This window comes from Lampris incognitus, chromosome 21 (genome assembly GCF_029633865.1).
Source record: "Lampris incognitus isolate fLamInc1 chromosome 21, fLamInc1.hap2, whole genome shotgun sequence".
Taxonomy (NCBI): domain Eukaryota; kingdom Metazoa; phylum Chordata; class Actinopteri; order Lampriformes; family Lampridae; genus Lampris; species Lampris incognitus.
Window position 1 is genome coordinate 10,389,914 of NC_079231.1, and position 12,754 is coordinate 10,402,667.

Below are 12,754 nucleotides of genomic sequence, written 5' to 3' on the forward strand. Positions count from 1 at the left end.
GAAAATATCATTCATGAGACTCTACTGAACCCATCTGCTGCCATTACCATCCATGAAGTTATATCCCTATCTTTATCATACTGAGTATTTGATTTTATTGTTCATGATGCATTATGGGTGCCTTGAGTGAGGTCATGCAAAGAGCCTGCGCCCCAACTCCACCCCAAGGTGTTCAGTAGTCTTCCTCACCTCTCCAGAGAACTGGTCTGCCACTCCTGCAATATGAGATCCAGGAACTCAAAGCAACGCCTTTAGACAAAGAAGGAAAAGGCTTGGTGGTTGGGACAACACAGGAAACAGGAAACAAGGTTCCTACACACTTATACATATACATCAAATTAATTCATATATAAAAAGATTGGAAATAGGTCTCTACTTTGTAGTAATGACACTGAACTGCATATGTGTGTGTGTGTGTGTGTGTGTGTGTGTGTGTGTGTGTGTGTGTGTGTGTGTCTGTGTGAGAGTATGTACATTTTCCCTCACTGGTTCGAGCAGTGTGGCGACTCTGAGGAAATTGTAGTATAGAGAGCTACACTGAATAAGCTCCCAGCATTTCATTACATTACAGTCATTTAGCCAATGCTTTTATCCAAAGCGACTTACAATAAGTGCATTTAACGTAGGAAATCAGGAGAACTACTAGTCATCAGAGGTCATAAGTGCATCTAAACAAGCATCTAAGAGCAAAACCCGTGCTAAAGTAAAAGTGCAAGAAAGAGATTTCTTTTTTAATGAGTGAATACAATAAGTGCTAAGAACAAGTAACAGGTACTAGTTCTTTAAGAGGTGAGTTTTCAACCTGCGCCGAAAGATGGGCAGCGACTCGGCTGTCCTGACATCAGTGGGGAGTTCATTCCACCACTGTGGGGCCAGGACAGAACAGAGCCGTGACCGGGTCAATCGGCAGCAAGGGCCTCTGAGCGATGGGGCAACCAGGCTTCCCGAGGCAGCAGAGCGAAGTGGTCGGGTGGGGGTGTAGGGCTTGACCATGGCCTGGAGATAGGAAGGCGCTGTTCCTTTCACTGCCCTGTAGGCTAGCACCAGAGTCTTAAACTGGATGCGAGCAGCTACTGGGAGCCAGTGTAGGGACATGAGAAGGGGAGTTGTGTGGGAGAACTTAGGGCGGTTGAACATCAGACAAGCTGCAGCTTTCTGAACAAGCTCCAGAAGTCTGATGGCTGATGCCAGGGCGCCAGCAAGGAGGAAGTTGCCGTAGTCCAGCCGGGAGAGGACCAGACCCTGGATGAGCACCTGTGCCATCTCATCGGTGAGGAATGGGCGGATCCTCCTGATGTTATAGAGGAGAAATCTGCAGGAGCGAGCAACCAATGCAACGTTTTCAGCAAACGACAGTTGGTCGTCCAGGATCACACCCAGATTCCTCACAGTCCGATTTGGTCTCGGTGTGGGCAGCCTTTCCCCGGGAGGAACATCAGCTCTGTCTTGTCCAGATTGAGCTTCAGGTGGTGTGTCGCCATCCATTCCGAGATGTCAGTCAAGCACACAGCAATGCATGTCTCTACTTGTGTGTCAGAGGGCGGAAAGGACAAGATCAGCTGGGTGTCATCGGCATAACAATGGTAAGAGAAGTCATGCGAGCGAACAACGGAACCCAGGGATGTTGTGTACAGGGAGAAAAGGAGAGGACCCAGAACCGAACTCTGTGGAACGCCTGTAGTCAGTGTGTGAGGCTCCGACACAGATCCCCTCCATGTCACCTGATAGGAGCGACCCGTCAGGTAGGTTGCAAACATTGAGAGTGCAGAGCCTGTGACACCCAGCCCCTCGAGGGTAGAGAGGAGGAACTGGTGGTTCACTATGTGGAACGCAGCTGACAGGTCCAGGAGTATCAGGACAGAGGAGAGAGAGTTTGCTCTCGCAGAGTGCAGCGATTCTGTCACTGCAAGGAGGACCGTCTCTGTCGAGTGACCCACCCTGAACCCAGACTGGTTGGGGTCCAGGAGGTTGTTCTGGTAGAGGTACAAAGAAAGTTGGTTAAAGACAGAGGAGAGTGAGGTGGGATAGGGTGGGACGTGGAGAGGTGAAGGAGGGTACAGAGGGTGGGATAGTGCAAGCAGCACTAACTGGGTGGTGAGAAAAGGAGGATCTGATGTCATTTACCTTCTTGTCAAAGAAGTTAGCGAAGTCATCAGGGAGAAGGGAGGAAGTAGGAGGAGGAGGTGGGGGTTGAAGAAGTCTACAGAAGGTTTCAAAGAGTTTCTTAGGATTAGAGGCAGAGGATAGGATTTTGGAGCGATAGAAGGCAGCCTTAGCAGCAGAAAGGGAGGAGAAAGTGGAAAGAAGAGACTGGAAATTGAGAAGGTCCTCTGGGAGTTTGCCTTTTCTCCATTTGCGCTCTGCCACTCCCAGGCTCTGTCTGTCAGTATGTACTGAGTCGGTCAGCCAAGGGGCAAGTGGAGTTGGGCGTGCAGGCCTGGAGGTGAGGGGACAGAGATTGTCCAGAGAAGAGGAGAGGGTAGAGAGAAGAAGATCAGTAGCAGTGTCAGGGGGTAGGAGAGAGAAAGATTCAGGTGTAGGGAGGATAGAGGTAACAGAGGAAGAAAGATCAGTGGGGGAGAGAGAGCGGAGGTGTCTACGGGTGGAAACCATGGGGGTAGGGGAAGGGGTTGAGGGGGGTGAAGAGAGGGAGAGAGCGTAGGACATGAAATAGTGGTCTGAGAGCTGGAGGGGAGTAACAGAGAGATTGGAAATAGGACAGTGTCTAGTAAAGATAAGGTCCAGCTGGTTGCCGGCCTTGTGGGTAGGAGGAGAGGGTGAGAGGTGAAGGTCAAAGGAAGAGAGGAAAGAGAGAAGAGGATCTAGCTTGTTAGTGTGGATGTTGAAGTCACCGAGAAGGATAAGTGCAGAGTCATCAACAGGGAAGTGCGAGACAAGTGTGTCAAGCTCCTCCAGAAACTCACCAAGGGGGCCTGGTGGGCGGTACACAACCACGATGGTGAGTTTGACTGGATAAGAGACAGTAACAGCATGAAATTCAAAAAAGGGCGGAGAAAATTGTGGAATGGAAACAAGAGAGTATTTCCATTTCAGGGAGATCAGCAGGCCAGTACCACCACCCTGCCTCCCAGCTCTGGGAGTGTGGGAAAAAGAGTACACATCAGACAGAGCTGTGGATGTGGTAGTGTTTTCTGGCATGATTCAGATCTCAGTTAGAGCAAGAAAGTTGAGGGAGAGCAAGGATGCGTAGCCTGAGATAAACGCAGCTTTCGGCACCGCAGACTGGCAATTCCAGAGCCCTCCCATCACCACTTGCTCAACGTGAGTGGAAAGAGTGGGATAGATGAGAGTCACAGCGCCTAGGAGTGACCCAATGTCTATGCCAGCCCCGGGAAGAGGAAATGACAGGAATGCGAAGGAAACACATAGTCTATACTAGGTCCATAAAATACAGATGACTGACCGGATCTAAAAAGAACAGTCCGTGCTTGACGAAGTCTTGGCTTGAAAAAGTCGTGCTTGCGTTTGTTTACTCTAGCCTTCGTTCAATCTAGGCTTGTTTGCCTGAGGCTTGGAAGTAGCAGCAGTGATTTAAAGAACACTGATTGCTAATTGTCTGCCAGGAGTGCAGGCCACACCCTGGCCACTTAACACCCAATTGGCCAAAACGGTACACTGAAAAGAGGCCTATTGCCCAGAAACTGGTCACTTATGTAAAACTCTATCAAACCTCACACAATACTATTAAAACTGCAAACAGCAAGTTACCAAGGAATATATTTATAAGCTAAAAGGATAACTAAGTCAAAACAGCCAGGCAACAAGAAATATTTAAGGGCACACTAGGTGAAAAACAGCTACAGCTAGAATAAGTAAATAAGACAAGTAAGTAAATAGAATAAGACAGCAACAGCTAGAATAAGATCCCACTAGGAACAGGAAGTGTTTCTTCAAAATGGTCATCAAAACATCAGCACCTGACCCTGAAATGCTGTGCTCCCATACAGAGTATTAACTTCCAACTTGTTGCTTCTGTGACTGTTGCGAGGTTTACGGTTTGTGTGCATTTGTGTGTCAGCATAAGCTGTGCTGAGCTCTCACCTTCTGACAGCCACTGACTTGGAGGTACAGTTGCTGGTGATGATAGGGATGAGTCGCGGGAAGTGGGTGTGCTGCAAAACATGAGACACTGGAGTGAGCGTGGCATGGATGAACTGTGTCCAAATCAACCATCACGATACGGACCCTGGAACAGCACCCAGACCAGCCTGACCCATAACATCCAAATGCCTTATCACTTCACGCCTTTACCGTCCTGGTGCAGACAGTTTTTCTTTTAATGTCTGCAGACATCATTTACTACAGGAGTCACATGTATATACGTTTCACTACACCAGCTGATCTAACAAATTGCTCCACCTTTAAACTGCTGTGGTGGTGGTGGTAGGGGGCATTAATGGAATGAGCAAGTGTAGCGTTTGGCTGCAGTGAAAACCCTCATGTACATGGCTCTCCTCGGCACAAGATGGCCCACATTTGCCCCGAAATATTTATCTAGAAGATGAAACGCTTGGAAAATATGTCAACTAAGCTCTAAAGAGAGGTGAAACAAATTAATTATACCAACATAAGATTCCTTTTTAACAAAGACTGTGTTCATTATTAGTGTTGTTGGAAACAATGCAGAAGTCAAAGTGCATGACAGCTTTGAGGAGACCGCCACTTACTCGAAGGATGATTCGGATAGTGACCAGGCCAGAGGTGGCCATGACTTTGGCACTATTGGAAACCAGGTTGAGGAGGTTGGGCATGATGGCCTCTGCTGCGTGGTCAAACCGACTGCCAAGCACAGACGACAGGTGGCTAGATCAAGGACAGAAGAGATGAGATTTTATTTTGGTTTGTCTGTTCAAATGCCAGCGAGAAACACACCACAACCATACTGGTGCAGGATGTGCCCAAACAACAGACAAATAAACAGATGAACGTACTGTATAATGGACCACTGTTCTCTTCAGATGAACCAGTTCTTACTTGTTCATCTTTCCAAAAAAAATGTACTATCTTGTAAATATATCCAAATAGTGAGTTTTAATTTAATTCCATAAAACTTCTCATTACTGATTTATCACAGTAAATAACCTCATTTTGTGGTTCTCAAGACTCTTAACATCCATCATGTACACTCTCGATGGTGGCCATCTTACCCCAGGGTGATGCACGCCTCTCTCACCACCTGGGAGCGCAGGTCTTTGGCTGACAGCTTGAAAGCGGCCTCCATCAGCCGCAGCTGCTGAGAGAAGCCATCGAACTCGGCCGCACCGGCCAGGAGCAGGGAACGCACCTTCTTCAACTGGAGGGGAAATGAAAACCACCATTAAAACCCCCCCCTAACTCCAATCCACCAATCAGCCAAATTGCTGATTTCAGTTTTAACCAATATATTCTGGAAGTGTGCAGCTAAAAGGGAAGGCTAGGTGCCAGTGACAGTGGGAAAACAAAGCAATCATAGTATTTTTTGGGGGGGGGGGTGACCCCCCCCTTTTCTCCCCAGTTGTGTCCGGCCAATTACCCCACTCTTCCGAACTGTCCCGGTCACTGCTCCACCCCCTCTGCTGATCGGGGGAGGGCTGCAGACTACCATGTCTCCTCCAATACATGTTGCCAGCCGCTTTTCACCTGACAGTGAGGAGTTTCACCTGGGGGACGTAGCGCGTGGGAGGATCACGTTATTCCCCCCACGTCCCCCTCCCACCCGAACAGGCACCCCGACTGACCAGAGGGGGCACTAGTGCAGCAACCAGGACACATACCCACATCCGGCTTCCCACCCGCAGACACAACCAATTGCGTCTTTAGGGACGCCAGACCAAGCTGAAGGTAACACAGGGATTCGAACCAGCGATCCCTGTGTTGGTAGGCAACGGAATAGACCGCTACGGCTACGCTACACTACTCGGATGCTCCAATCACAGTATTTTGACCAATTGTTGATTCACAGTGACTGTATCCTGCAACCTGATAGCCACTTTCACCATTTTACTATTCAAATATAAATTCTGGACTGAACACATCCTATGAATACTGGTTGGATGCCTGAGATGTGCACATCATTAAGCTGTGCTACAAGCGGCATAAAGTGCCAATCAGTCTTTAAGGAGATTTTAACTAACTCACGTTTCAAACGATATATGAAAGAATCGGAACAGGCTAACACAAGCAACTAAATCTGTTGATGTGAAATGTTTAATATAATGTAAGCCTGATGGCCGGCCCACTGCTGAGGATGAAATATTTACAGTAAAAATCACAGTAGAGATGAGAGCCGATCTGTCTTACCGCGGCCACCCGCAGCTCCCAGTCCCGCTTGTCATCTGACAGCACGTCTCGCACCTTGGTCATGGCCTCCTCCACCTCCCTGTTGGAGTAAATCTGGAGGGAGGGATGAAGAGACATGGGTAAGTTGTATGTAATGCGATATGTATAGTTGTGGGGGAGAAAATGGTGGTGTGCTCAAGATAGATAGATGCTTTATTATTGCCACGCAACAGCGTTGGTGGTAATAGTTTCGCTACAGCATGGAAGCTCAATTTCAGTGAAAAAAGAAAAAAACAAGCAGCACCACAAACGCTTACAACAACACACAAAAAGGAAACGTGAATGGGAGAATATGTACAGTGAATATATATGAAATGTACAGTTCAGTTCCCCAGCATATCAAGTAGCCCAACAGGCAGAAAGTACAATGATTGATATACCAGCATCACACTATTTCCCAGTTCCCCCTCCCCCTGAACAGGTGCCCCGACCAACCAGAGGAGGCACTAGTGCAGCGACCAGGACACATAACTTACATCCGGCTTCCCACCTGCAGACACAGCCAATTGTGTCTGTAGGGACGCCCGACCAAGCCGGAGGTAACATGGGGATTCAAACCGGAGAGCCCGTGTTGGTTGGCAACGGAATAGACCGCCACGCCACCCGGATGCCCTTAATTTTTATTTTATGTCATATGCAAGGATTTCCCTTGCATGTGACATAAACTAGACAATAACAACAATACTGTGCATCAGTTGTATATAGTGTAAATAGACTTCCCTTCCCTTTGATTCATACGTATGTATATCATCCCATTTGTGTTGGTCATTCACAATGTTAACATCGGCTGGCATTGTGTTGCCTACCCACATCACACTGTATGCAAGGTTGTAACAGTGTCAGTGTTTATTTATGTCGCTATGTTGCTTGTCAATACATTTATGCAACAACGTCACCAAGGCAAGTCCTTGAACATTAATAGTGTCTGGAGAATAAAATAATTTGGAGTGTTGCAACTCATGAGAATCCCGCTGGTATCACCCAGCTCTCCGTGTTCACAGTTTGTCAGTGGGTCTTGTCATGACACGGCTACATACCTGTACGCGGGGCACATCCTCAAAGGCACGGATGAAGTCTTCCTCATCCACGGCCCCGGCACTCGTCCCATCTCTCCCTGAAAACACACAGCAGCTGCCGGTCAGATGCTGCTGAACACGCCTGCTACCGCCACCTGCTGCCCCACCCAGTACACAAGCCGTCTGCCTGTCTGTCTGTAATAATGATAATCTGAAACTTCTGTGGGACGATTTGCTTTTTACTCCCTCCTCCACAGGGAGGCCAAAGGTCAACTTCAGGGGCAGAACAGCAACATTTGACTTGTCCAAAGGGACTTAAGCAGGAAATATGTTGCACACAGGTAACACGTTTTTAATTCACATTTTTAACTCATTTACTTACGGGTTGAATATTGTTTGCATCATTCAGATTGCGTCATATGTGTATTGACTGTCTGGTAAAATATAATAAAGCCAAAACTAGTTTTCAATTAATACTCAAATATTTCAAACCCGGTGTTTTTGATACAGTTTACGGATGTGATTCTTTTTATCATTAACTTAGACAATGAAATTGTGTATCATGAAATGACAATATCCAAATTTAATACTGATACACCACCACTGAAAAATGACAAACCATAATACTGAATTATTGCCCAGCTCTACTTTGGATACGATAAAGTTCAACTTGACTTTTACTTTGCTGACTCTCTGATAAATAAACCTTAAAATAATTATATAAATAATATAAATATCTAAAAATATATCAAATAAAATATATAAAATACAAATGTAATAAAAATTAAAAAATAAATATATAAATATAAATAAATATATAAAAATAAAATAAACTTAAAATAAAAAACCTCAGTTGAGGAACAGTGTTTGCATGTGTATGACATTAAAAAGGGAAATATTACATGACACTGTGGCCTGTGGACTGATTACAACAAAAACAATCTTCCTGGCACAGTCAGTTTTATGGTTTAGGTACTCGGCAAGCAATAAGATTTTTTCTTTTTCATTATTATGGTCAAAACATATGTCACCTTCAGTTTAACTTGCTGGGTGGTGGGTCAACGTATTATCATTGCACAGTGTGACTGTAATCAATCTGTAATTGTTTCTCAACAAACAAGGTGGTGGGGTGTTGTGACAGTCTGACGTGACCTCTGACCTGTGGACTTGGTGCTGGAGCTGGACCGACGGAAAGAACCCATGCTCACTGATTTCTTCCCGGACGACGAAGCTGCTTTGGACGAGGATGCGGAACGGCCTCCATCCACCGAGTCATCGTCCTCAAAGTTCTTATCTGGAGGAGGAAGAGGAGGAGGGATGAAGGGGAAGGGAGGAAACACATAGGGGCTTTCAGTTGTTGCCTGAAGAGACAATAAGTCCATGGTTCCTTCACACAATACCACGCCACCGCAGAGAATCCCAGCAATGCCACTGCTGAGATTGCAGGGGCTGAATTCAGAGAAACTACATTTCAGCTGGAGCTGTTGTGTTTTGTTGCTCGATGAACTTTCACAATGTGTGTCTGCCAGCGGCTGACAGAAGCTGAGTCAGGGTTTGCTCAACAAATATGTGAGATTTCAGTTTCACATTATTTGAGAGTGTGTTTCAGGCATTTAGTCGATGTTTTGCCCAGAGGTGAAAAACAATGTGTAGCCCTGAAACTGAAGAGGTCACTGAGATGAAACCTTTCTCCCAATGAACGCCGTGTCCAGATGAACTGATTCCCCTTTCTGTGAATGTGTAGCATGTTTTGTTTGTTTGTTTTTTTTGGGGTTTTTTTGCCCCCTTTTTCCCCCAATCGTATCCAGCCAATTACCCCACTCTTCTGAGCTGTCCTGGTCGCTACTCCACCCCCTCTGCCGATCCTGGGAGGGCTGCAGACGACCACATGCCTCCTCCATACATGTGGAGTCACCAGCCGCTTCTTTTCACCTGACAGTGTGGAGTTTCACCAGGGGGACGTAGCGCGTGGGAGGACCACATTATTCCCCCCAATTCCCCCTCCCCCTGAACAGGCGCCCCGACCGACCAGAGGAGGCGCTAGTGCAGTGACCAGGACACACACCCACATCCGACTTGCCACTCGCAGACACTGCCAAATGTGTCTGTAGGGACACCTGACCAAGCCGGCGGTAACACAGGGATTCGAACCAGCGATCCCCGTGTTGGTAGGCAACAGAATTATCCGCTACGCTACCCGGACGCCCATGTGTAGCATGTTTATTTCCTCAACCGTCAATGCTCCACACAATCATTTGTAAAGGAATGACAGGGTCAAAACATTTTAACTGATTTAACAATGTACCTTCAGAAATCATGTATGAGAAAGACCCTGCTGAAGGTTAAACTTTTCTTTTCCTGCCTGACAGAACCAATCGCATAACTGCTGCAAGCTGCTAAAAGTGTTGAATATTGTTTTTGCGTATCATGTGTTCTGCAGTTTTACGTTTCTAGATGATTGGCAGAGATATAACAGCCAAGGCAAAATGTAGAAATACACACACACACACACACACACACACACACACACACACACACACACACCAGCAAATGATCGAGGAGGGGCTGTGCTGATGGCCCACTCTGTGACTACAAATACCACGTGAGTGGCTCTCAATGCAGGAATTTGCCCAGCAAGCAATCAATCTTCATAAATTATTCCACAGTTTATACAAAACACAAACATGCACACAGAGGGACACACACACACACACACGCACACGCAGGCGGGGCATTCTGCCAACACGTCAGTCATGTGACCTCAATCCGCAGTCAACCCACTCACTCATGAATCTTAAAGTGGGGTGCACCCCCTCTCAATAACACAAGGTGAAAGGTACAAAACACACAGAAGCATGTCACCTGACATCACACCACAGTATAGTATCAACACAACACGACAGGAAGACAACACGCTGCTGAACACCAACCTTGACAAACAGGAGTGTTAAAGGTGTCCTTTACACAACATACCCCCCTAGTGTGGCAGTCAGACTGTGTCCATGACTGTCCATTATCTGTGACTTCTCTGTTGAGCTGGCTGGCTAGTTTATGGATGGTTACTACTAGCTATAGTAAGTATAGGCTTCTACTTCCTGCAGGCTGAACCAGGAAGTAGATCAGCAACATCCACCACTGATAATACTGGACATTTCACATCATAACTTTTAACTTTTACTTCCACCAGATACCGTTGTAGAGCCGAGTCCAGCGGTGGTCCCATGTCCAAAATCTCCAAAATGAAGCTGGTAAGTAAAATAATATATTTGATACGCATGATGGCAAAAACTACAAAATAAGACCCAGGTTGTAAAAAAACTGAATTACCCTTTAAGTTTACAAATATGCTAAGAGCAATCACAGTATTTCCGCTGGTAACATTTTCGCCACGGCAAATTTCTGTGGCTGTAGCAATGTGCTGGTACTTCTCTCACACACCAGGAGAGGCTCACTTCCCACAACAAAGCTGCTAGACTGAGTCACAGACACGGGTAACACAGGTGCTGTTAGGTGTTCGGTGAAGACGGACACGGGCTGACTGTTGAGGATGTTATTTAGCAGCCACGACCACTGATGGCCTACATGGTTTCATCTGCACTCGCTCTACCGTTACACTCGACTTCTCTGTACGCCATTCTGCAGTCTTCTTCTACTTTACACACTCCCAGAGAGACCCCTACTGGTGAGGAGGTATAGCGACACTAACAGTGCACCGCATCAAAATGCACATCGTGCCTCTGTGTTTGTAAACACAACAAGCTGTGGGTGTACCACCACCAACCTAGCTTGTTTAAAAAGACAGAGGTTTTTGGGTGTCCACGTGGCGTGACGGTCTATTCCGTTGCCTACCAACATGGGGATCGCCACTTCGAATCCCCGTGTTACCTCTGGCTTGGTCAGGCATCCCTACAGACACAATTGGCCTTGTCTGCAGGTGGGAAGCCGGATGTGGGTATGTGTCCTGGTCGCTGCACTAGCGCCCCCTCTGTTAGGTAGAGGCGCCAGTTCAGGGGGAGGGGGAACTGGGGGGAATAGCATGATCCTCCCACGTGCTACGTTCCCCTGGTGAAACTCCTCACTGTCAGGTGAAAAGAAGCAGCTGGTGACTCCATATGTATCAGAGGAGGCATGTGGTAGTCTGCAGCCCTCCCCGGATCGGCAGAGGGGGTGGAACAGCAACCGGGACGGCTCAGAAGAGTGGGGCAATTGGCCAAGTACAATTGGGGGGAAAGGGGGGGAGATGGGAGTTTTACTGTCACCTAGCAGCCTGCATGTGGCTGTCTATTAATGGGCCTCCTCTCAAGGACTTCCCATATCAAAGGGCCATGGAAGTGTTCGACGAGAAGCCCCGAAGACTAAAACGGTCCAACAAATTCTGCAAGCTTTGTCACTAAATAATAATTAAAAAAAACCCCATCAAAACAACGATGTCTGCATTTTTCCAGTCGTACCCCCCCCCCCATTTACACTGCCCCCACAGCAAACCTCTTGTTCCACAGGAAACACTGGAAATCATATGCAACAGGGAAATTCTTGCATGAAAAACTCCTGGTTTTGATCATTTTCCTGTCGCCCTCAGTTTGGGGTGAAGGATCAGCAAGCGAGTACAGCAGGCTGGGATTAAATACTTTGCTCCAGAGCATGTTCACCAGTTTGGGCATGTGGGGTATCAAACCAGGAGCCTGCAGTTGTGGAACAACCTCAACACAGCCATCCTGCCGCCCATCTGCTCAGTAACAGTATACACATATCACTGAACTGCATCTGAGGCCCACTTCTTTCCTGATGTGGTGACCCACTTCATCTGTGGAGATCAATAAAGTTCATTTCATCATCTGAAAGCTTAGTGCAGAGCACGGCTCTTATCAGAACAGCAGCATGAAAAACTAGCATATGAGCACAATGTTATTCAGAAGTGATCAAACACTCGGTATCAAACACCGGGTAAAATAAAGAACAACAAGCACAATCAGTATCAAAGAAATACACGCTTGGTCAGGCGTCCCTACAGACACAATTGGTCGTGTCTGCGGGTGGGAAGCCGGATGTGGGTATGTGTCCTGGTCACTGCACTAGCGCCTCCTCTGGTCGATCAGGGGCACCTGTTCGGGGGGAGGGGGACTGGGGGGTGTAGCGTGATCCTACCATGTGCTACGTCACCCTGGTGAAACTCCTCACTGTCAGGTGAAAAGAAGCGGCTGGTGACTCCACATGTATCGGAGAAGGCATGTGGTAGTCTGCAGCCCTCCCCGGATTGGCAGAGGGGGTGGAGCAGCAACCGGGACGGCTCAGAGAGCAGTGTGATTGGCCAAGTAGAAATGGGGAAGCTACAGCTAAAGAATATGACATAAAATGTAATGATGTAAATTCAAGCTAGAAGGGGTGTGAGTACTACTAAA

The 12,754-nt window shown here is 47.2% G+C and overlaps 1 protein-coding gene across 1 annotated transcript in view; it reads right to left on the reverse strand.

Moving 5' to 3' along the window:
• Positions 1-12,754, reverse strand: part of LOC130131574 (CLIP-associating protein 1-B-like) — an 81,737-nt gene that overhangs the window by 44,604 nt on the left and 24,379 nt on the right. Inside the window, exons 9-15 of the mRNA XM_056301324.1 lie at positions 8,515-8,649; positions 7,377-7,453; positions 6,301-6,393; positions 5,169-5,314; positions 4,689-4,824; positions 4,063-4,133; positions 190-249 (exon numbers count right to left, since the gene is read on the reverse strand). Coding sequence (XP_056157299.1) covers positions 190-249; positions 4,063-4,133; positions 4,689-4,824; positions 5,169-5,314; positions 6,301-6,393; positions 7,377-7,453; positions 8,515-8,649 — 718 coding nt within the window. The remainder of the gene's footprint in view (positions 1-189; positions 250-4,062; positions 4,134-4,688; positions 4,825-5,168; positions 5,315-6,300; positions 6,394-7,376; positions 7,454-8,514; positions 8,650-12,754) is intronic.